General features: G+C 35.3%; 1 protein-coding gene across 7 annotated transcripts in view; it reads right to left on the bottom strand.

The window, feature by feature from the left end:
• Window positions 1-24,966, bottom strand: part of LOC107993144 (titin homolog) — a 66,919-nt gene that overhangs the window by 26,478 nt on the left and 15,475 nt on the right. For 6 of the 7 annotated variants that reach the window (XM_062077056.1, XM_062077053.1, XM_062077055.1 and 3 more), the window contains 7 exons: window positions 6,473-24,909; window positions 5,916-6,270; window positions 5,395-5,643; window positions 5,165-5,314; window positions 4,507-4,836; window positions 4,126-4,298; window positions 3,925-4,045 (listed from right to left, as the gene is read on the bottom strand). In XM_062077056.1, the coding sequence (XP_061933040.1) occupies window positions 3,925-4,045; window positions 4,126-4,298; window positions 4,507-4,836; window positions 5,165-5,314; window positions 5,395-5,643; window positions 5,916-6,270; window positions 6,473-24,909 (19,815 nt within the window). The remainder of the gene's footprint in view (window positions 1-3,924; window positions 4,046-4,125; window positions 4,299-4,506; window positions 4,837-5,164; window positions 5,315-5,394; window positions 5,644-5,915; window positions 6,271-6,472; window positions 24,910-24,966) is intronic. The other variant, XM_062077054.1, reaches the window with a different exon arrangement.

Here is a 24,966-nt window from a genome sequence, read left to right on the forward strand (position 1 = left end):
TATAAATTTTTATGAAAGTTTTATTTCTATAAAAAATTTTGATTCGAATATGAAAATAGTTAGAAATAGATTTTCAAAACTGGCAAGTATTCATTCTTCTGATTCGAAACCAGAATTCTACGAGAACTTAACACTCCCAAATACCAAAATAGAATAATACATCTTAATAATATTTGAATCTTATGAAATGAATCTCTTACGTTGAGTTTATAAGTATATATTTGATTTTATTACTAATAATTGCATTGCCATATATTATATAGCGTAATCACGATGATCTCACTGTTTAACTCGAAGCAAGAACTGCTGAAAACGATCCAAGATAAAAATCGCGTTAATTTTAAACAATTTCTCTCACGAGAAGATCGTAAATAGTTATGTCACAAAAAAGAGAAACCAATATATTTAAAAAATACACAAATTTGCTTTTCACCAAATTCACCAAATTTTCCCAATTTTTCTAATTTAATAATCTAACCTCTGTGCCCGTAAAGACACTCCAAAAAATCCGTGATCAAGCAATCCTTCTCGGACCACGACCGCCTCAGACGGGAGATCGTCATGTCCTCGCCGTCGGTCACGACGATCCCATGATCGTGCGGCTTCATTTCACACCCTTCCCATCATTCTCTCGAAACCATTGTTACTATCCTTCCACTCGATCGAAAAATCCCAAAACGTAACTTTCAACCGAAGTTCGAAAAATTGTCGACACTACTCATTTTAATACGAACTTCTTCTTGATTTTTTTCAGGGGAAGAAAAATGTCAAGGCGTTCGTATGTTTATTTGCCTTGAAGCCTCGCCTCGGTAAAAAGTGGGATGACGTACGAGATGACTCGCGTCTCGACGCCGACTGAATTTCGAATTTGTGGACGATGGAGGATGTTGGAGGGGAATCACCGAAAATAACCCGAGTGAGGTGTTCCCATCGGTGCAGGTACACGTAGATGGTGTACAATTCGATCGTTACACTTTGTTGGAATTTGACGTCGCTTGTTTCACGGATCGATGGGATCGTCATATGGCCAATCCACTTTGTATCCAATTTCTCGCCAGATTTTGATGACGAGTTGACGTTTATTGTTACAGTATTGTTGACTCGTTGGCAATCGTGCCTGCGCATTATGGCATTGATGATGATTTAAAGCAACAGCTGTTCCCAATGTATTAAATAACAGTTCAGCGGACAGATATTTTGTCAATATATGTACATATATGCATTTTTGGCCAATCGTTTTTTGGATTATTTTAATTTTAATTGAGTTATTCTGTTTCTTTTTTTTTTCATCCCGTTCACGAGAGAATAATTGTTTTATTACTTTGTGACTTTACTGATCGTTGCTTTATTAATTGTATTGATTTTTAAGGTATTTAATTGCTTTTTTGAGAAGAATGAATTTTTATCTATAATACCTCTCTCTCTCTCTCTCTCTTTTTTTTCATATTCAAATATTTGTCAATTTCATGATTACTTGATCGTTGCTGATACAATTTCCAAATGTGTTTCAAACGAATAAAAAATAATTTTATTCACGGTTATCGAATCTGAATTAAGCTCCATTTTTGTTATTTCTTTCTTCGAAAATTTATGTTTATTATTATTATTATTATTTTGCTTAAATTTATTTATTAGAGAAGAGATGTATTTGAAAGTGCGCTGCCTCTAAAATTACAAGTTCCGTAATACGATCTAGAATGTTTATTTATTGAATGGCCTACTTTGTAGGAATCAGGTGTTCCTACAGTTCGCTATGTTTATTTTTGCACGTTTTCTGGCGATTGGGGGAGGAAACACATTATCATCAAATAATCTATTGTAATTTCTTATAGAATATTTAATTTTGCTATAATTGTTTTTATATAAATAAATACGAATAAATATAAAAATGAATACAAAAGAATAATAATATTGTTACAATATCTGAATATATAATCTAAGTATATATAATCTAAGATTATATCGTTATTCAAACAGTTGTATCTATCAAAATAAAATCTACATGCAATTTCAATGGATAGGAATATTATTATTTTATAAAGAAATTCACGCAAAATAACTTTTAATAAAAGTTTATGGATCATAAGTATAATGGACTATAAGTAATTTATTTTTTAGTTAAATTAATATTCAAAATTTTGAATATTTTACTTTATTTCATACTATTATGAGATTTTATTAAAAAATGGAAAAAAGAATTGAAAACTGTAAGAATCGATTTCACTTTCTTAAAATATTCCATTAAAAATATAGCTCATCATATAGTAGAGTTTTTCAAGTTTTCCATGATGTCTTTAATGTATCATTATTTCAAGATATTCTAAAGCGAATTACAAAAATTGTATTATTTTATTTTATTCATCATTTCAAATAAATCAAAATTGCTTCATGTACATCCAAGGTTTAACCAAGGATTTTCGTTGATTTTAATAATAATAAAAGCTTGTTAATCAAACTTGCGTAAGGATAGACTTTTGTCTCTTGCTATCGTGCAATCTAGAATCATGCAAATATTTGCATAAAATTAATTTACAACAGGCCTCGAGACCTTTGGGTCTAATTTGAGAATCGTGATTCCCTTCCAATCTCTGTAAATTTTCTTCCCTGTGTACGCATTTAATCATGCCATCCGAGTTTCTTCTCCGTTTCATTGTCATTGTGATGTATTACACTTATTTAGTATACCACTTATTTTATATTTTAAAGGTTTGGTCAAGGAACCGTCACATTTGGCTCTGTTCCAGCATCGAATTCAAATATTCGAAAAATGTTTATAATTTTATTCGAACGATCATCACGTTTCAGTTGAAATTTATTTTATTATCTTTTATTGCAATTTTTGTTTTAAATGTCATTGGAAAATTTAAGACTATCCATTTGACATATGATTCATATTCTCATGTAAAATATATTTTCTTTGTTTAATCAAAGAATTTTGGCGAATTTTCAAAATATTTATTCTATAATTATAATTAATTAATTATAAATGTAAATCATTTCTTTGTTAGAATATTTCAAAATTTAATAATTTAATCTAAAAAATTAATCTAAAAAGGACTGGAAATCATATTTTTCAGAAATAATTGAACATTATTAATGTTTCACTTTTGTTTGTACAAAATCATTGTGAAAAAATTAAACAGATAACTACATTTTTGACATATCGTTTAAAATTTTCTAACAATGTATAATATAATTAGAAAAATGAAATTGACGAAACTAAAATAGATTCGCTATCTTTCTCAAAGTTTCAAAAAAATTTTTGTTCCAAGATGCTTGAGAGGTGGCAGAACAAATTTGACATATGATCAGCCTAGACATTGACGTCATTTCGCGTAAAGTCATGATCCAGGTCTCGTTTGGATTATGTCCACTTAAATCTGAGCCAAGTGTATGAGTAAAATCCCAGTCACTGTCATAGAACTTCTAATTATAATTGCTTGATTATATGTTTTAATGCAATTAATACTGCTTGACATTTCGATGTGATAGAACCATAAAATTATTCACGATTTTGCAAGAAATATTCACGAAAAATTATTATGGAGAGGACATAATTTTCAAAATCAAAATTTCTTTTCGTTATTATTAACAAATATTGAATATTAAACGAATTATCATCGTTATCGATGTATATTTATTCAATCCTAATAAAACCTTATATTTGGAAATCAATGATTGTTACAAGATATTTATAAGATTCCATTAATTCTAACGATGTAAGTCATTTGTAGAAAAAAATATATTTTAAAGATTCTCTAATTAAAATGACTTAAAATATAGTTTCTATCGCTTGAATTTACACTCTTACTTGATTCTCAATCCTCCAATTGATTATAGCAATTTAATTTCCTTTTCCTCATTTTCAAATTATTAATGAATCATTAATAAATCCTTTTCAAATTAAACAAAACAAATACTTACTTCTCACGTAAGAGAGTTCCTCATCGCGACTCTCGCTGGACAAACCAAGAAAACTTCCAGTCTCTGTACGACTGCTCAAAGAACTCCAGTCTGGTGTCAATGACCTGGCACGTTGTTTCACCTGAAACAAACGATTATAGTAAATTACACACATTTGTACTAAATATTCAATTAGATACATCGAATTAGAATTAAATTCACCTTGATCGAGAAGAAACTTCTGTCACAACCGTATCTATTTTTAACCAGAATACAATAAGTGCCTTCGTCCGTTGCTACCACTCTCTTCAGTGTTAATCTCACGTAATCGTCGATCGTTTCTTTGTGAGATCTGAGACTGTCCGTGATGTCTTTTAATCCTTTCATCCATGTAACTGAATTTAATCATATTAATTGTTATCGGTCAATCGATAATAATTTATTATGTTCGAATTATAATCGAAAGACATGATGTTCACAAAACGTGTCTCTACCAAAATCTACCCTGTCAAATCTTTATAATTTATTATTATCACTGTTATTTTATTATTAACTTTGTAATCGTTGTTGTTATTATTAGTTAGAAAGAGTAGTCGGATTCACCTTGTGGTTTGGGAATTCCAGTGACCCTGAACGAGACACTGACGTCCTCTCCAGAATTGACCGTGATCGATTTTTCCGAGGGCCTCGAAACGAACATGGCCGGTTTCCCGCCGTCGATCGCACTCGGTGAAATTACTTCGACCGTGGCAATGCTGTCCACGTGGCCGTAAGCGTTAATTGCTCTGCAGATGTACGTGCCTTTCTCCGATTCAGTTACTTCGGGTAGAACCAATGTGTGAACACCGGATTCTGTAAATGTCTTCGCTTTTGGTATCGAGACAGGCTCTCGCCTCTCTCCGCGGAACCACCTGACTTCCGGTGCCGGTACGCCTGTAACAATTATCCATTATTTGCTTTGTCTTTTTTAAATATTTGTCGATATTTTTTTTAACACAATTCGTTAGAATTGATTAATAAAAATTGGCGATTGTTTATTATTGCAATTATAATAATTAATTGTTATTGAGAAAGTGATTTTGCACAGTATTTGTATAATAACGTTAAATATTTATTATTATGAATTATTATATAATATGAATATATTTCATGTATGTGGAAATTTTAAATATTTTTATATTAGTTATTTTTCTCAAAACGAAGGAATGTGAGTTTTGAATTTCATAAATTTTACTATTGAATAATTAATTGTTATTAGTACCTTTGACTTCAACTTGGAGGGCAATGGTGCCGCCAGTGGGAACACTATAATCGCTCAAATAACTGGAGAATCTTGGCCTTTTGTAAGTTTCAAGGCTGAAGTAATCGTCGAACAATTTTTCGTGTTTATTCACGATTCGTCGATCTCGTTCTTGAAAAATACGCGTTTTTCAAATGATTTTAAGTAAAGTAAATTTACTCAAAAATATTTAATAGGAATAATCGTATTACCATTGAATTGAACGATGTGCGATATCTCTTCGGTTCGTAGATCGTTCATCGCTCTGCAAGTATAACGACCATTATCCGTAGATTTAGGCGCAGCAATCTCTAATCGATAGATACCATCGTCCAGATAACTTTGTTTGTAACGATCGCCTCGAAGAATGCAACCGTCTTTCAACCAGGAGATGACAGGTGTTGGGTTGCCACGAACTCGACACTCCAAGATCAATTCATTGTCAGATGATCGATAAGTATCTGTTATATTAATACAATAATACTGTGAATATAAAAATTTATATTTTCAAATTATATTACAATTCTAACAATATTATTTTACGTACAATTACAAAATCTTATATGGTCTGTAAGTATCACATTTAAAGGTTTTGAAATTTCTCTAAAGTGCGAGAGTTTCAAAATTCATGCAAAAATTAGTTAAAAGATAGATCTTGACGTTAACACCACGTGTAATTCTTCTTAATATTTTTTTTTTATAAATATTCAAGTTAGAATACACAATTACTCACCTCTGATTGATCTTGTGAAAATAGGGGGTGACAATGTTGGTTGGAAATCGGGATAAACTTTTAACGCGGATTCGGTGCTCGCGATTCCATGAACATTCTCGGCAACACAGGTATACAATCCGGAATCTTCGGGGAGTGGTTCGTGCAATTCAAAGTAAGCCATACCGTTATCGAATCGAGTTTTATATTTGTTCGTGGTTATGTCGAGTTTCTCCCCATCCTTCGTCCAATAAACTCTCGGTTCCGGATGGCCAAGGACGGTGCAGGTCAATCTCGTCTTCATACCAACCCCTACGGTCCTATTCGTTAATCTCGTGCAGAATGACGGCTTCTTTCCTTTCTCGCGCGGAGCAAGCTGTAAAATAATGTTAAAATCATTTTTAAATAAATTTTCTTTTGACATTTAAATCCTTTTTTCGATATTTGATAATTCTTTTTTATCATTTTTCACGAGATAATCTCATTCTTGGATTTTATAGACTTGAATATACGTAATTTTTTAATATCTTTGAATCTAACTTCTTTTATTTCTTAATAAAGAACTTATGTATTCTTACCTTGTCTTTAATAGGAGGTAAATATATGGGAAGATTCGATCCATCTAGATCCATTCGTAACGTCATCTTTGGTCTTCCGCCATATTTCGGTGGTTTGCTAACACTAACAGCTGTGATAGTCGTGTCACTATCCCCCGTCGAATAGTCATCATACTTTAACAAACTGATGGATCTAGCTCGAGTAATTCGATCGTCCCTTTTTCTTCTTCTCCTGTAATATGTTCCTGTATCGAAATAGTATCTGTCGATCGAAGTATCCCTCAGTTTATAATCAAGAAAATCGTCGATCCTCTTTCTTGTTAGAGAAGTAAGAGAATCTCTCCAACTGTACGATCTGGAAGTGCTGGAAAGTCCAGAATCGAAACCAGAATCATACCGATAAGATTTGTCTCGTTTGTCTCGCCAAAGATCCATATCAGAAGAAGTGATTTTTGTTTTTTCAATTCTGAACGCGTCTTCCGTCATTTTTCGGAACAATTGATCAGATTCGCCTTGTCGCATTCGAGACCAAGTGTTATCTCTTATTTGTTCTTGTCTTCGTTTTCGAAATCTGGACGCTTCTTCGTCGTATCGTCTTCTTAAACGTTCCTCTTCCTCTTTCATCGTTCGTGCTGCTTCTTCCCTTCTTAATTGCCTGTCAGCATCCCTTCTATCTCTCCTCTCTTCGTCTTCTCGCCGCAAACGTTCCATTTCTTCTCGTTTCTGTCGCTCCTCAGCTCTTCTTCTTTCCAAACGTTCTGTCTCTCTTCTTTTCATAGCTTCTTCGTCTTCCTTCCACTGCCTTTCCGTCTCTTTTCTCTTTCTTCTGCGTTCTTCCTCTCTTTTGATTTTTTCTTCTTCCTCTTTGCGTAATTTGGCCAATTCTTCCTGCCTTCTTTGTTCGCGTTCCATTCTCCTACGTTCGTGAGCTTCGTCTTCTTTTCTTAGTCGTTCTTCCTCCGCTTTTCTCACTTTTTCAGTTTCCTGTCTTATCTGCTTCTCTTGTTCTTCTCTTTGACGTCTAGCTTCTTCCCGTTTTTGTTTCTCCCTCTCCTGTTTCTTCTTCAATCGTTCTGCTTCCTCAGCTTTCCTGTGTTCTTCTTCCTCTTTCCTCAACTTCAGTCTCTCCTCTTTCTTTTTACGTTCCTGTTCTTCGTGTCTGAGCTTATCTTCTTCTTCTTTTTTGGCACGTTCTTCTCTTTCATGTCTCCTTTGCTCTTGTTCCTTTTTACGTTTTTCAGCTTCTTCTCGTTCCTTGCGTTCATCTTCTTCTTGTTGTAATTTTCTTTCCTCTTTCTTCTTTCGTAATTTTTCCTCCTGTTGTTTCAAAGTTTTCGATTCAAATTCTTTCGCTTTTTCGATTTCTTTTTCTTTTTTTTTACGTATCTCTTCTTCTTGTTTCACTTTTTCAGCTTTTTCTTTTTCTTTTTCATTATATTTTTCTCTTTCTTCTTGTTTTAGTTTCTGCGCTTTTTCTTCTTCCTTTTTACGTTCTTCCTCCTGCTTCTTTACTTTCTCCTTTTGCTTACATTCCTCTTTTTGTTTTAATTTTTCAGCTTCCTCTTTTTTTTTACGCTCTTCTTCCTCTTTTAGTTTCTCAGCTTCCTCTGTTTTCTTACGTTTTTCTTCCTGTTTTAGCTTCTCAGCCTCTTCTTTTTTCTTACGCTCTTCTTCCTGTTTTAATTTTTCAGCTTCTTCTTTTTTCTTACGCTCTTCTTCTTGTTTTAATTTTTCAGCCTCCTCTTTTTTCTTTTGCTCTTCTTCTTGTTTTAGTTTCTCAACCTTCTCTTTTTTCTTACGCTCTTCTTCTTGTTTTAATGTTTCAGCTTCCTCTTTTTTCTTTCGTTCTTCTTCTTGCTTTAGTTTTTCAGCTTCCTCTTTTTTATTTCGCTCTTCTTCTTGTTTTAGCTTCTCAGCCTCCTCTTTTTTCTTACGCTCTTCTTCTTGTTTTAGCTTCTCAGCCTCCTCTATTTTCTTTCGCTCTTCTTCTTGTTTTAGCTTCTCAGTTTCCTCTTTTTTCTTACGCTCTTCTTCTTGTTTTAGCTTTTCATCCTCCTCTTTTTTCTTACGCTCTTCTTCCTGTTTTAGCTTCTCAGCCTTCTTTTTTTTCTTACGCTCTTCTTCCTGTTTTAATTTCTCAGCTTCCTCTTTTTTCTTACGCTCTTCTTCCTGTTTTAGTTTATTAGCTTCTTCTTTTTTCTTACGCTCTTCTTCCTGTTTTAGCTTCTCAGCCTCTTCTTTTTTCTTACGCTCTTCTTCCTGTTTTAGTTTATCAGCTTCTTCTTTTTTCTTACGCTCTTCTTCTTGTTTTAATTTTTCAGCTTCCTCTATTTTCTTACGCTCTTCTTCCTGTTTTAGTTTCTCAGCCTCCTCTATTTTCTTTCGCTCTTCTTCTTGTTTTAGCTTCTCAGCCTCCTCTTTTTTCTTACGCTCTTCTTCTTGTTTTAATTTCTCAGCCTCCTCTTTTTTCTTACGCTCTTCTTCTTGTTTTAGTTTCTCAGCTTCCTGTTTTTTCTTACGCTCTTCTTTCTGTTTTAATTTCTCAGCTTCCTCTTTTTTCTTACGCTCTTCTTCCTGTTTTAGCTTCTCAGCCTCTTCTTTTTTCTTACGCTCTTCTTCCTGTTTTAGTTTATCAGCTTCTTCTTTTTTCTTACGCTCTTCTTCTTGTTTTAATTTTTCAGCTTCCTCTTTTTTCTTTCGTTCTTCTTCTTGTTTTAATGTTTCAGCTTCCTCTTTTTTCTTACGCTCTTCTTCCTGTTTTAGCTTCTCAGCTTCCTCTTTTTTCTTACGCTCTTCTTCTTGTTTTAGCTTTTCATCCTCCTCTTTTTTCTTTCGCTCTTTTTCTTGTTTTAGCTTCTCAGCCTCCTCTTTTTTCTTACGCTCTTCTTCTTGTTTTAGTTTATCAGCTTCTTCTTTTTTCTTACGCTCTTCTTCTTGTTTTAATTTTTCAGCTTCCTCTTTTTTCTTTCGTTCTTCTTCTTGTTTTAATGTTTCAGCTTCCTCTTTTTTCTTACGCTCTTCTTCCTGTTTTAGCTTCTCAGCTTCCTCTTTTTTCTTACGCTCTTCTTCTTGTTTTAGCTTTTCATCCTCCTCTTTTTTCTTTCGCTCTTTTTCTTGTTTTAGCTTCTCAGCCTCCTCTTTTTTCTTACGCTCTTCTTCTTGTTTTAGCTTCTCAGCCTCCTCTATTTTCTTTCGCTCTTCTTCTTGTTTTAGCTTCTCAGCCTCCTCTTTTTTCTTACGCTCTTCTTCTTGTTTTAATTTCTCAGCCTCCTCTTTTTTCTTACGCTCTTCTTCTTGTTTTAGTTTCTCAGCTTCCTCTTTTTTCTTACGCTCTTCTTCTTGTTTTAATTTTTCAGCTTCCTCTTTTTTCTTACGCTCTTCTTCCTGTTTTAGCTTCTCAGCTTCCTCTTTTTTCTTACGCTCTTCTTCCTGTTTTAGTGTGTCAGCCTCTTCTTTTTTCTTACGCTCTTCTTCTTGTTTCAATTTTTCAGCTTCTTCGATCTTTCTACGTTCTTCTTTCTCTTGTTTCAGTTTTTCAGCTTCTTTTTTTTTTCTTTCATCTTCCTCTTGTATTTGTTTTTTAATTTTTTCCTCCTTTTCATGTTCTTCCTCTTCTTTATCTATTTTCACTTTTTCTTTTTTTTCTTTCTTTTTCTTCCTATCTTTTTTTTTCTCTTCATCTTTTTCCCACACTATTTCCATATTTAATATTCTATCACGAACCAGATTTATATCTATCATTAAATTTGTAATGGGTGTTTCCAGTTCCACAAGACCTTCTCCACTTAAATTATTTTTCCAAAATTTTTCAACCTTCTCACTGGATATTTCCAACTCATTCAAGCTTATCGTTAATATTTTCAACATTCCGAATATATCTGCTATTTCAGAATGTGATGGTTCAACCATTGGTTTATCAGCAGATTGATGACGAATAATATCAATTGCTCTCCGAAGTTTCTTTAAAGAATCTATCGAAGTTTCTTCAATTTCAGATCTTTCTAATATATTTTGAATTCCCTGTTTCAATTGTTCAAGAGGCTTAATCAATGCCTTCAAAGCTTCATTCTCGATTTGAATTTCTATGCCCAGTAAACCTTTGTAACTATCTATCTTATTATCAATTGATTCAATAGAATCGTTCATCTCTTTAATAGAATTCATTAATTTTGTCGATATTCTTGTCACTTCTTCCACCGAGACAGTAGTTTCTTTTCTTTCTTTTTCTATTTTTTTAATTTGAATCATCGAAACAATTTCCAAAGCATTTTGTAAATTCTTCAAAGGTTTCTCCAAATTTTCAAGATATGCGGTTGATGATTCTTCCACTGTCATAATCTTTTCCTTCAATTGTATCAAAGGTTCACTCAATATTTCAATTATATTTTCATCTATACTTGAAATTTGTTTCTTCTCAGTAAGTTGTTCTTCAATTAATGATATACTTTTTTCTAAATTTGACAAAGAATCTACGATAGCATCGATACTAGCTTCTTCTTCTTCTACGCTCATATCAGTTTTGTTTTTTAATACCATGAAGCTTTCATATACATCATTCAGAGGTTGCACCAGTATTTTGACTGTCTCATATTCAATTTCTTTCTCCATCTTTTTATTTCCAACAATACTTTTCTCCATTTCAATGATCGTTGATTTTATAACATTCACTGGTTGTACTAATTTTTCAACCACTGTCCAATCTGGTGTATCGATTCTCGAGAATTCTTCAGCAATTTCAGGTTCTGGTTCCACCACAACGCATTCTCGAATTTCAGCTATAGACCTCTCTATTTCTTGCAATGGAACTGCCAAACACTCCGTGATCCAATTAGTCGATTCCTCTGGAATTGACTCTACATCAGGCGACATTACTCGTTCTTCAAGTATCGAGATACTTCTGTGAAGTGTCATTAAAGGCTCAGCCAAAGCAGTCAACAAGGATACTTCATCAACAGGTCGATCTATCGCGGATTCAATCAGCATATGATCTTCGATCAACGCAATCGAATTGCAAAGTTCTTCCAGAGGCTCGATCAACGGATTCAGAGTAGTTTCCATCCTCTCTTCATTATCAAATGATTTCTCTTTAGCAGATTCGATAGTGGTTTGCTCGAGGATAACGGACGCTGCTGCATTTTTTAGTTCCAACAATGGTTGCGCCATAGTCTTCAATAGAGATAGATCCTCCTTCTCTGACAAGGCAAATGTCACCTCGTTCGCGTCCATCGATTTCCGTTCTTCGATAACTATCGCCAAACATTCTTTCAATTCGCTTAGAGGTTTGGCCAAGCCTTTTAATACCTGTGTCTCCTCTTCAGAAATCGACAGAGCCATTTCAGAGGGTGATTCCACCGTACCTTGATCCACCACCATTGGTTCTGTCACCTGAATGTTCAGTTCTTCCACAACATCTGCCCAAGTTTTCAAGGACGATACATCCTCGGATATAGTGTCTGCTATCGGTTCAACGATCATTTGCTGATGATCTACAGCCGCCACGCGTTCTGCCAGATTATGAAGAGACTTGGCAAACGTCTCGAACACACTTTCAGCTTTGGACAATTCACTCGCTATTTCCGGAATGGATTCAGTGATTTGCTGAATGGCGGCTACCGAGGTCTTCAAGTCTATCAACGTTTGTGCCATCGTCTTCAACTGAGAATTATTTTCGACTTCTGACAAACTTTGCACACCTTCCTCGACCATCATGTGCTCTTGGATCGTTGCGATTGATTTTTGAAACTCTTCCAGTACTGGTTTCAATGTTGTTTTTTCGAACGAGACTCGATCAGCCTTCATGATCTCCTCTATTGTTTGCTCCATTACGTGTTCTCCTTGAATGGCAGCGATGAAAGATTGCTCCAATTGTTGTAGTGATGGTATAAGCTCGCTCAATATCGTGACAGATTTTTTCGTTTCCGGTGTCTCCAATGCTTCCACCTCTTGGAGTTTCATCTCCTCTATCGTCGAAATGGATTCTTGCAACAATTTAGCAGGAACAAAAATACGCACGATTTCAGTTTCGAGCTTAATTGCTTGTTGTGATTCTATCTTTTCTAAAATTGTGGCAATCACTCTTGGTCTTGAAACAATGGCGGTGCACTGTTTCTCGAACTCTTCCACGGATTTTCCAAATGCCTGCAATGCAGATGCGTTTTCGACGTCTAGAATTTGTTGGCCAGGTTTCTCTATCGTTGTCAATTGTTGAACAATAGCTACAGACGTTCTTAGATCGCTCAACGATCTTTCCAAATTTTTTATGGCGGCGAAATCTTCGGTGTCGCCTGTCAAGCTTATAGTTTCTTTGGCAAGGATTAACCGTTTCTGTATTTCTGCAACTTGCTCATTCAATTCTTCCAACGTAGATTTGACTGGCAATTCTTGCAATGCTGGAATTGCCTGAGAAATCTCTTCGATAATCTCTAATTTGGTTGTTTCTTTCTTCATGGCTGATAAGAATGATTCTTCGAGTTTGCGAAGCGGTTGCACCATATTTAATAAGATCACAGCTTCCTGCTCTTTCTTCTTTTCTAATAATTCGCTTTTCTTGTCTATATTCATAATCGTATTTTGCAATGCATTAATTGGTTCTATTACGATTTTCACAAAATCATCGCTTACTTTTTTCTTTATTGAAGCTTCTTCTACAAACTTCTTCACTTCCTGTTGCTTTATTGCATTCAATAATTTTTCACCAACTTCTTCCATTGATCGTGCAAAAGCCGCTAAACGAGAATTTTCTTCTCCTGTTTTCAATTCTTTCATTTCATCTTGTTTAGCAATCGTAATTTCTTGAACAGCTGCTACAGATAACTTCATTTCTTCCAACGTCTTTTCAATCAACGCCTTCGTTAAACCAATTTCACTAGTAATCTCTGAAGTTGAAGCTGATTCACTCGTTTGATGTTGAATAATAGTTATAGATTTTTGAAATTCTTCCACAACAGGTTGTAAATTCAATTTTTCGATATTCACTTCATTTTTCTTCAATTTTTCCGCAGTTTCTTCTCCTACGAATTTTCCTTCCTCTATCGCAGTCAACAAAGCTTGTTCTAAGATATACAATGGTTCTATAAGAACATTCAATTTCATTTCTTGTTCTTTTGGTATTTTTAATTCTTCGATCTCCTTTTCTTCTTCGATTTGCGAAAATGATTCACGTAAAATGTGAACCGTGTTACTAATTTTCTGAAGAATTTCAACATTTACTTTTGCTTGCTGTTTTTCATCTTCTTTCAATTTCGTTTCTGTTTTCTGTTGATTAACCATTATCGAGCATCGTTCTTCCAATTGTTCTATCGATTCAGCAAAGGCCTTTAATACAGATGTTTTCTCAACTTTCATTTCTTCGGTTTGTTCTGCAATTACTTGCTGAATTGCACTAGTAGATGTCTTCAATTCCTCAATTGCTACAACGATATTTTCAACAGCTTCTAATTTAGATGTTTTTAAACTCGCAGTTAATTGTTCTTGAACATTGATCATGCTCTCTTTCAATTCTTCCAAAATTGGTTGAAGAATCATCGTTTGAGGAATTTTCTCTTTTATTTCTTCCAGAGCTTCGAGCTTTTGCTCACTCGCCTGTTGAACAACATGTATCAGAGACCTCTCTAATTTTTCAAGAGGATGCACCAATGGAGTCAATGTCTGTACATCTATCTTTTCTGTATCCAGTGTTCCTGTCTCTTCCAAGCTTTCTTCCTGTATCTTCATAATAGTCTCGAGCAATGCAAGAACCGGTGCAATAATTGTCTCAAGAACTTGTGCATCCAGTTTTTCAGTTTCCTTCAGCTCAACTACCGTTTCCTTCACCTCCACTTGCTGCTGATTGGCCACAGCAAAGCATTCTTCAAATTCTTGAACTGATTTGGCAAAATGTTCCAAGACAGCCACTTTTTCAATATCCGATAATTTTTCTTCTTCGCTTGATTCAACAGTAATCACGCTTTGAATGATCTTAAGAGAAGAATTTAGTTCTTCTAGTGATTTCTCAGCTGTTTGCACGAGAGAAGCTGACTCAATGGATCGTGTTGTTGTTGCATACAGTTTCATTTGCTCTTGCACCATTGCTACACATTTTTGAAGTTCTTCTACGACAGGTGACACATTTAATTTTTCCGTAGAAAGTATTTTTTCTGATATCTCTTCCGTTTTTTCGGCTTTTATCGAGACAGCCTGTTGAACAGTGGAGGATAAACAAGTTTCTAATTTCTGTAACGGTTCTACTAAGACGTTTAATATATCCGTTTTTTCTTCAGTCATTTTGGAAGAATCGAGAGCTTCGACTTGTTGCAGTTTTTCTTCCTCGATTTTATTAATTGTTTCTTTTAAAATTTGAAGAGGATTAATCACCATTTCCAGTATTGCTATTTGTGATTTTTCCAATTGTTTAGGAATCAATTGTATTCTTATTTGCTGCTGAGATACCACTGCCAGACATCTTTGACCAATTTCTTCCACGGATTTTGCGAATGATTCCAAAATTGATGTTTTATCAATTAGATCACTAGCTTGTTCTGTTTCAAGGCACATTACTTCTCGAACAGCCGTTACTGAAAATCTCAAGTGCTCCAATGGTTTTTCTATAGCTTCTACGATTGACATCTCCAATTTATCGCTTGGTTCTTCTTTGGATGATTCTAAAGATACCTGTTCTTGAATCACTGCAATCGATTTTTCTAATTGTTCCAAAACAGGCTTCACGTTTAATTTCACTAAAGATTGAATGTCCAAACTTGAAGTAGATTCTTCCTTAATCGTGCTCATCTGTTCAACAGCTATGGATAACGATTTTTCCAACAGTTCCAATGGTTCGATCAGAGTATGCAAAATAGTCGCTGCTTCTTTTATTTCAGTCAAAACTGGAGTTTCAATCTCTTGTATTTGTTGTTCGTCAAGTTTCGAAACGGTTTCGCGCAAAACTTGAATTGGACTTGCTATAATCTCCAAAGCTTGTTGGCCAAATTCAAGTTTAGCCACTTGTGGCTGTTGCACCAAGCTTACTTGAATCTTTTGTTCACTAGAGACAGCTGAACACACTTTTGCTATCTCTTCCATGCACTTGGCAAACGCTTTCAGAGCCGTTATTTTCTCTTCATTCGACAATTCTTTAGCCTCTTCCGTTTCGAGAGTTTGTATGGCTGCCACAGCTGACTTTAGATTTTCTAATGGGCTTTCTATTAATTCAGCAACGGATGTTTCCACTTTTGTGGCAGACACATCGAGTTTTTTCGGTTGCAGTGCTGTTTGTTCCTCTATCACAGCGATAGACTTTTGAAGTTTTTCCAACACAGGACTTAGTTTCAATTCCTCCGCAGTTTTCTTTACTTCTTCAGCCGTTTCTATTTCTGATGCACTTACTTCGCGAACAGCAGTGCACAGTAGTTCTTCTAACTCTTCTAGAGGATGAATCAGAGGTTTCAAAACCTCGACTATATCCTTATTCGTTTCATCCAGATTTTGAATTTCTTCGACCTTCTGTTCTTCAATCTCAATAGCTGTTTCACGTAATAATTGAATAGGTTGAACCATTACTTCTAAAACTTGCTCCAATTCCTCTTTTTGGATCTTTTCAGAAGCTTTTACTTTTATGGATTGACTGACGATTGCCATACATCTGTCTCCCAATTCTTTCATTGATTCGACGAAAGATTGGATAGCCAATGCTTTCTCTATATTGGATACTGTATTTACACTTTCAACTTTCGTGGTTATGACTTTTTGTACTGCACCAACAGAGAATTTAAGATTTTCCAATGATCGCTGTATCTCGTTTGTAATTTGTGTTTTGCTTTCAGAAATCTTCATTTCCTCACTCTTTTCTAGGATTATTTCTTCTTGAATCATGATAATGGATCTCTTCAATTCTTCTAGAACATTAATCATTGGAATTGATTGTAACGATTGAACAGATTGTTTTATTTCCTCGGTGATTTCTTTACTTGCTAGTGCTTGTTGTTGAGCAGAAACGTTTAAAGATTGCTCCAACTCTTCCAGAGGATGGATAATATTACTCAAGATAACAGCAGCTGTCTTTTTCGTAGGCAAATCTAATGTTTCAGTCTCTTCTAATGTTTGCTCCTCTATCTTCGCAATCATTTCACGCAGATTTTGTACTGGACTTATTATTTGTTCTATGAGATACGTGTCTAACTTCATTTCTTCTTCACTGATTAATGCTTGTTGCTCTATTAATTTGACTGATTCTATTGAAGGTGAAACAGAATCAATTAGAGAGACAGGTTTTACTTGTTCCTGAGAGACCATGAGGACTTCTATGAGTTCTTCCAGAGGCTTCGCTGTGATTTCTTCGATATCGAGATTTTCTTCTTTCGATTTCATTACTTTGATTTCTTCGACTACCTTCATACTTTTCATTTCAGCTGTCTTTAATATCACTTTTACAAGTTCAGAAATTATTTCATTTACGCTTTGTGCATTTGTAGACAAGAATAAATATTCCGTAGGAAGTTGCAGAGTTGTTTGTTGAAGAGAAGAAAGTTCATGTTGAAGAGATTTCAATGGTTCTAAAAGTACTTGCAGTGACACCATTACATTTTCCTTCAATGCTGGAGCTAGATCCTTTTGAGTTAAATAAAGAATTTTTTCCATGGCTTGTTCCACGTTTATTAAAGTATCTAATAGACGAATGAATTGCACTTCTAATTCTGGGATTGAAAAAGAAGATAATGTACTTCGAGTAGATGTACTCGTTGCTTTTAAATCGTAAAGAATTTGTATTAGGGCAGTTAATTCTCGTATTCTTCGTTTTTCTTCCTCAGATCTCGAGGAGAGTGGTTCTTCTAAAGCTACAGATACGAGATTAGTTAGTTCTTTGAAGGGTTGTTGCATAATATTGATCGACAATGCTATATCTTGTATGAAATTTATTTTTGTTTCTCTTCTTTCTTGTTTTGCTTTCTCTTCAATTTTTGTCAATTCTTCTATTTTTTCGGTCAAAATTTCTATCATCTCTTCTTGTTCTATTGTTTCTTTACCTCTTTTGATCATTAATTCTGCGCTTTCATCTTTTTGTACCTCATCTTTTATTTTGTCAGAAGATTCTTCTATTTTTTCTTCTATTTGTATTTTTTCTATATCTTGTTTTTCTGTTAATAATTCTGATTTTTTGGATTCTTTTATTTTTGTTTCTTGATTTAATATTTCCTCTATTTTTTTAGATTTTTCTATTTCTATTTCACTACTTGTTTGTTTTTTTATTTCTTCAACTAGTTCAGGAATTTGTTCTTGTTCTTTTTTTAATTCTATTTTTTGTTTGCTTACTTCTTCTACATTTTTTTCAAGAGTAGATATTTCTTGCGATCTTTCTACTTCAGATTTTTCTTCTTTGTTTATCAATTGTTTCGTCTCTTCAGATAATGTTATTTGACTATCCGGAATTTTAATTATTTCTTCTGTTTTTGCTATTAGAATTTCCGGTTTTTCTTCTTTTATTATTGACATTTGATTATCTTCAGAGGAAGCTTCTACTTTTTCCATAATCTTTTCCAATTCCTGTGGCGATTTAGATAAAATGTCTACTTTTTCTTCTTTTATTGCTAGTTCTTCAATTTTTTCAGCTAATATTTCTACAGATTCTTCTTTCCTTATTATTGCTTCTGTTTTCTCAATTTTTTTTTCTTTTTGAGTGAGTTCCTCAATTTGTTGAGGTAAGATTTCCAAATTTTCTTCTTTTGTCTTTTCTAATACCGCGAGTTTTATTTTTTGTTCTTTTTGTGTAGCTTCTTCTATTATTTCATGTGATTCTTCTATTTCTCTCTGCTCTTCAATTTTTTCTATCAATGATTCAATACTTTCTTTTTCTATTTTTGGAGATATAATTTCATCACTATGTTCTTTTATTTCTATTACTTTTTTCTTTTCAATGTTTTCTTTATTTTCTTCTATTCTTTCAGATACTTCTATTTTTATTTCATCTGTTTTTGTTATTTCTATTTCTTTTTTTTCTTGTACTTGTTCTTCTACTTTTTCTTTTTTTTCCAATATTTCTATTTTTTTATCTTCTTCAATTATCTTTCCTTCAATGGTTTCTTTCTTTTCTATTAATTCTTCTTTTGTTTTAATCAGTGCTTCAATTTCTTCTTCTTTAATTATTTCGTTTGTCTTTTCGGATAATAATTCTGACACTTTTTCAGTTTGTAATGATTCTTCTGTTTTAGGCATTGCTTCTACCTTTTCTTCTTTTTTAAAATCTTCAATTTTCTTTTCTTTTATTTCTTCAAGAGGCTCGATTTTACTTTCTTTCATTATTTCAACAGTTTCAATTTTTTGTTCTTGTTCTTGTTCTGTAACTTTTTCTTCGAGAACTTTAATTTTTTCTTCTTCCATTTCTTCAGTTTCAACTTTTTCTTCTCTCTTTCTTTCAATATCTTCAATTTTTTCTTCAGTAGTTTTAATCTCTTCTTTTTTCTGAGTTGCTTCGTGCATTTCAACCTCTTGTTCTGTTATTTTTTCGAGCGATTCAAGTTGTATTTCTTTTGCCATTTCAGGAGCAATAACTTTTTTTCCCTTCATTTCTTCCAAAGTCTTTACTTTCTCTTCTTTTATTTGTTCAATTGTCTCAGCCTTTTCTTCTTTCACTATCTTAAGAGTGTCAATCTTTTCTGTTTTCACATCGTAAAAATCATCTGTTTTTTCTTCTTTCATTCCTTCAAGAATTTCAATTTTTTCAATTGCTTTTAATTCAATTTTTTTCATTAAAGATTCTTCACTATCTTCATCAATTTTTGAATCACTCTTTATTTCTTTTTTAGACTCAGACTTCATTTCTTCTATCGTCATTTCTTTCTCTGGTGATAATTTTTTGATAGTCAATACACTTTCTACTTCCTCCTTCGAAACTTCGATAATTTCGTCAATAATTGTTTCAATCTGCATAATAGTAATTGGCAAAATATTTTGTTCTTCGATTTTTTGGCCTTTTTCTTTTTCTACTTTCTTTTCTGTCGTTGTTTTCTCTACGTTTATCATTTTATCGATTTCTATTATAGAACCTTTTACACTTTCCAAAACATCCACCATGGCAGACAAAGTTTCCACAAGAGAAGATCCTTCAGATTCCCCTTCTCGAATCAATTGGGCTCGATGAAGTGACAAAGAAGAAGCCAATTCAGTCGTAGAATTAGCCAAAGCTTGAAAAAGTGTCACAGATTGATTCGAAACCATCGATATTTCTTTCTTTTCAATTTTCTCTTTTAAAGTATTCAGAGCTGATCGAAGCTGATTAGTCGGATAAAGAAATCCCTCTACGATGGCTTCTTCGTCAACTCGTTGCTCGTTGTACGTTTGCATAAAATGCGTCTGCGACAATGTAATTTGTTTTTGCAAACCTTCCAAAGATTTGACGATTATTTCATGGATCGGTTTATCAACGCTTTTTTCCAAAGTTGCAATCGTGTTTTTCAAGTGATTGAACGAGGTCGAAAGATTGTACTGAAGAGTGAACTCAGCGGTGCTGGATCTTCGTGAATAATCAGTCTTGCCAATTTGCTTCAGAACAGAAATGGAACCATTTTTCAAGGAATTCAATGCACCTTCGAACATCGTGGCGCCCTCTAGATTAAAGATTCTGTCCAAGATGGCTGAAGCTTGCCTCTGAAGACCTTCCACAGCTTTCGAAATAACGCTTCTTCTTTCGTCCAATAATGCTCCCTCTGGAACCAAACTTTTTCGACTGCTTTGAACCATTGAAAGACTACTTAGAAATTCCACTAGAGGTCCAACGAGGCTTCGAAACTCTACGATAATAACTCTTCGTTGATCTAATAGCTCGAGTTCCTGAGATGTGATATTAATGGTATTCAATAAATGATCTAAAGGTTCCACCAGAATTCTTGCCACATCTGTCTCCAATGTGTCCTCAGCTTGATTCTCAAGAATCTTCATTCGTTCCTCGATATTCTTCAAGGGTTTTAAAATCTCACGAAGAAATCCAAGAAGCTCTTGTCTAGAATGTATATCTTTCACAACGATTGGTATCGTGTCCTTGATGTCTCTGAGAAGATTCAGAATTGGTTCACAATTCTTTTTCAATTCAGAGTTTCGATCGACATTCTGAATTGCATAGTTGACCACTTCTGTCTCGATTACGTTCAAAGGTAAGATTAAGTGATTTAGAATTACCAATTCTCGAGCGCCATGTTGATGAGATTGTTGAAGAACCTTCTGGAGATCATTTAATGGCTGCACGAGATTTTGTATTATGGAAACGGTTTCATTGACCATCTGTTCACGAGATTCTACGGATTTTCCACGAGTTTCAATCGTTACTTGCATCAAAGAAATCGTTTTTCTAAATTCTTCCAAAGAATTGGCCAACAAAGAGACTGGAACAATGATGGCTCCAGTCGTAGGCTCCTCGTAATCTTCTAAAATACTCGTTATATCCATCTGAACTGTATCTAATGTTTTCGACAACGAAAAAATCAAACTCTTCATTTCTTCTTCCTCCTTTGTTTTCTTCGCATCTTCTTTTCCTTTTGGTAATTCTTCTATCGTCGTAAGTAACTGTTCCGTTTTTTGAGAGCTGATCTCTTCACCTATAGTTTGTTCCATTATCGATTCAGTAAATTGTGTTTCAGGTAATACCGTAGTACTCTCCATTAGAGTGCTTTCAGGAATAGTTTCTTGAGAAATATTCGATATAATCTCTTCTTTCTCTCTGATGATGGTTTCCAGGGGAATAGATTCTTCCTGAATAGTGATATCTTGAGAAGTCATTGTTCCAATTATTTCCTTTTCTTCTTGTGTCATTGATTTTACCATCTCTTTCAATTCCTTTTTGTAAAGCACTTCCTTGATGGAAATAGGTATTTGATTTTCGATTTCTTCCACAATATCAATTATAGGCCTTAACGATTCTTCTTCAGCGTGGTCTCCAAGAACATCCATGATAGTTTGCAGAAGATATTTCATGGGTCTGCTCAATCCTTCCAAAGTAGACAAATCTGCTGGTTCGTGATACATCGATATGGCGTTTCGTAATCTAGTCAATGGTTCACGGAGTCCAGTTAAAGCTTCTATCAAATTTTCATCACTAGGAGGCTCTGAATATGAGGTTTCGATAGCAATTTTATTCACGTCTCGTTTCAAATCTTCTACAGTCGAGCTCAGAATAGATTCTTCTTCATCCTTTGCACTGTCATCCGATATCGTAGATAGCCAGTGTTTCATGGGATCCAATGATCGATTGATTCTATTAGCCAGAGCAAACGATTTAATTTTTTCTTCCTTCGGTTCCTCCTTCTTAGGAATTAATTTCTCTGCCTCTCTTCGAGCTTTCTTCTTCGATGCCTCTTTAGCGATCAATGGAGTATCCTTTTCTATCTCTTCCAAAAGTTCCAAAACAGGAAGAATTAAATCTGTCTTTGCCTTGCTATCTACCATTCTTTGAATCAAATTCTTCAATTTCTCGATTGGATTTAACAGATCCTTCAAGATCTGTTCCTCCTCAGGCTCGTGTTCCTGGGTCAACAGAGACCTTTGGAGACTCAATAGACTATCCTTCAGCAAATACACTTGGCCTACGATCTGTTCGTCTATTGGATTCTTCAAGTTGGCGATTCCCACTGCTGTCGAACCAATATTTTGTCGAAGATCTTCGACACAAATGGTCAGACTTGAGGTATGTGCAGGAAAACTTCTCTCGTGTCTCTCTAAGGCTGACGAAAGAGCGAAATGAACGTTGCTAAGATTCTGATCCGTGTTTAAATTTTCCAAATAATGTTTGGTCGCTTCTTCAGCCTCCACCAATTGGATTACAGTCTTTGGCAATTGAGTCTCGATTTCTTCCAATATCGTCGATAAATCTTTTATCGAGTTAATGGCTTCTTGTGATTGACAATGGAACAATACTTTCGATACCGTTACCTTTAATTTCTCTATAGGAGTCGATATTTTACGTATCATTTCAAGTTCCTGGAACGTTCTTTCTTTCGAAGCAAGAGCTTCCTGGAGGTCCATCAATGGTTCTTTCATGTCCAACAGACTGTTCAATGTTTGATCTTCTTTCAGTGTCATCGCTATGTGAGCCGTATCAGATACATATTGTCTGAGCTCTACAAGACAAACAGTTATGTCCGAAGAAGCTAGCAATTTTTGAGAATTCGCCGCACCATTTGTAACCGAGTCCACATCTTCTATGCTCTGCAGGGCAGAACTCAGAGCCGATTGAACGTCTATCAGTGAATCTAAAATTCTGTCAGTCAAATTTTGTGGCTCTCCTTGCGTCGATTTCGAGGATATTGTATCTTCCAGTTCGTTCTCAGTTCCACGAACAGTTTTTTCAAGGTTATTCACCATATCCAGTACAGATTGCAAAGATTTCTCGTTAAGGTTCGTTATCGTTGATTTCAATTGAGAAATCGCGGGTTCTAACAGCTCAAACACTGTTTCACAGTTCTCAGCCATGAATGTTGATGTAAGAGCGCATTGGAGAGAATAGAGAAGACCTTCTAGGCTTACCAGCGATTCTATACCTATCTCTCGTTTCTGAGGAGTCTTCAGTCTTCGATACATCTCGTCAATTCGATCGAAAATCGAAGACAGCCGAGGATCAAGATTACCCGCCACGTTTTCGTATGATCTCAAAGCTTCTTGAAGAGTGAGCCTCACCTCTTTTAGAACATCTTGCTTAGATTCTTCCATCGTTGTTTTACGATCTTCGATCGGCTTCTCGTCTTTCATCTTGTTAATCTCCTCGATGACTTGTCCGACAGAATCTTGCAAAGATTCTATCAGTTTCGTTCGATGTTCCGACAAAATTCCTCTCGTCTCGTAAGTTTCCAATGCTGATTTTAGTGTATCCAATTTCACTTTTAGTTCACGGGTCGGAAGTATTAACTCGTCCATGACTTTAGACGCTCCTTCAATTTTTGTTTCAATAGTGGAAAAACGACTTAAAGCTCGAGCAATGTCCTCAACAGACTTCGAAAGAGACTCAACTACAACGGTGTCTACAGTTTCTATCGTTCCCTTAGTTGGATCCACGGAAACGTCATTCAAGAAGAAATCCAATGAGTTCAAAATCTCGTTGAATCTAGCCACTAATCGCGAAGCTCTTTTGTCTACAGTCAAAACCTCTCTTACGTTCTCGTCGAGTTTAGAAACCGCGGATGTCATCCTGATCAGAGCAATAGGTTTCTCACCTTTTGCATGACCGGTCAGTTCGTGTTCGATCTTGGTGATTCCCATCAGGATCTCATCGACAGGATCCGTGAGGCTTTCTAAAATCGCGATTAAATCCATCTTACGGTTCTTAACGTTTTCTTGGCGTTCTATCAATTCCATGCCACGAAGAAGCTCCTCGGTCGGGCCTCCAATGGATTCCAAAAGAGAGATTCGTACCGTCTGATTCAACGATCTGTCTCCTGCACTTTTCAATGCCTTAGACTCTATGGACGAGACTTCCTCGCACAGCGTTTGAATCGGTTTGATCACGTTCTCCTTCACAATTCTTTTACACTCTTCCTCGCTACCGCTGCTTAATTTGGCCTCCAAGCTATTGATGCTGACCAAAGTGTCGCGAACTATCAGCACAGGTTCTTTCATTTTTTTCATATTGTCCAACAATCTCTCCTTGTTACTCTTCGACAAAGATTTATCAGATTCACTAACGCTTTGCTTCCTTTCGTCAGATTTTTCAGCCGTTTCTTCTACGTACGGTTCTTCAACCTTCTTTATAGATTCTATGCGTTGAAGTATCTCGGTGTTGGCTTTTAGCGGTCCACTTTCTTTACGTTTTCCATCGATCTCACTGGTAATAGATGATTCCTCTGAGCTACCTTTCTCTCGTCTGTGCTTCTTCTTCCGATGCTTCTTCTTCTTCTTAGCAGCGCCGGTTACAGAGTCGAATGAGGAGTCGCCGCCTATTCCATCATCCACGCTGGAACCGGCCGTTTTCTCCCCGCTCAGACTACGTTTCCTCTCTCGAATGTCTTCGTTCCCCTTCTGGATTTGATTCTCAGAGATGGATAATCTTGCGGAGGAGAGAGCGTCAGCGAAAGTGTCGCTGTCGTCTTGCTTTAACGAGGATACAGGAGACATCGGAGAGACTGGTGAAAATGGCTCGTCCCTTTGGGCGCTATGGAAGCTTTCGGACTCTATCTTCTGACTCTTTTCGCTTTTCTCGCTCTTTGACGAGGAGCTCGACTTTTTTCTGGGCGGTTTAATTGGTGGTTTGTCGTCCTCGTCTAAACTGTATCTGGCAGATCTCTTGAGAGAGCTGCGAGAATCTTGTTCCGGGGATGAGAAGACTCGAGTTACGTCGTCCATTATGGAGACGTCCTCAAAGTCGGCCTCCGTACGAAGATCATCGCCGTCTTCCGCGCTGACGAAGTAGTCTGGAGACACATCGATCACCACTGCCTCCATCAACAAGTTACCAGAATTAGAGGATTCTTTTACGAATCGCATTGGCGGAAGTTCGATGACGTTGTGCTCTAAAAGGTAAGGAATGAGAGGAAATTTGAAATTCATAATCACTTTTGTTATCTTTT

The sequence above is a fragment of the Apis cerana genome, linkage group LG7 (genome assembly GCF_029169275.1).
Source record: "Apis cerana isolate GH-2021 linkage group LG7, AcerK_1.0, whole genome shotgun sequence".
In the NCBI taxonomy this organism is placed as follows: domain Eukaryota; kingdom Metazoa; phylum Arthropoda; class Insecta; order Hymenoptera; family Apidae; genus Apis; species Apis cerana.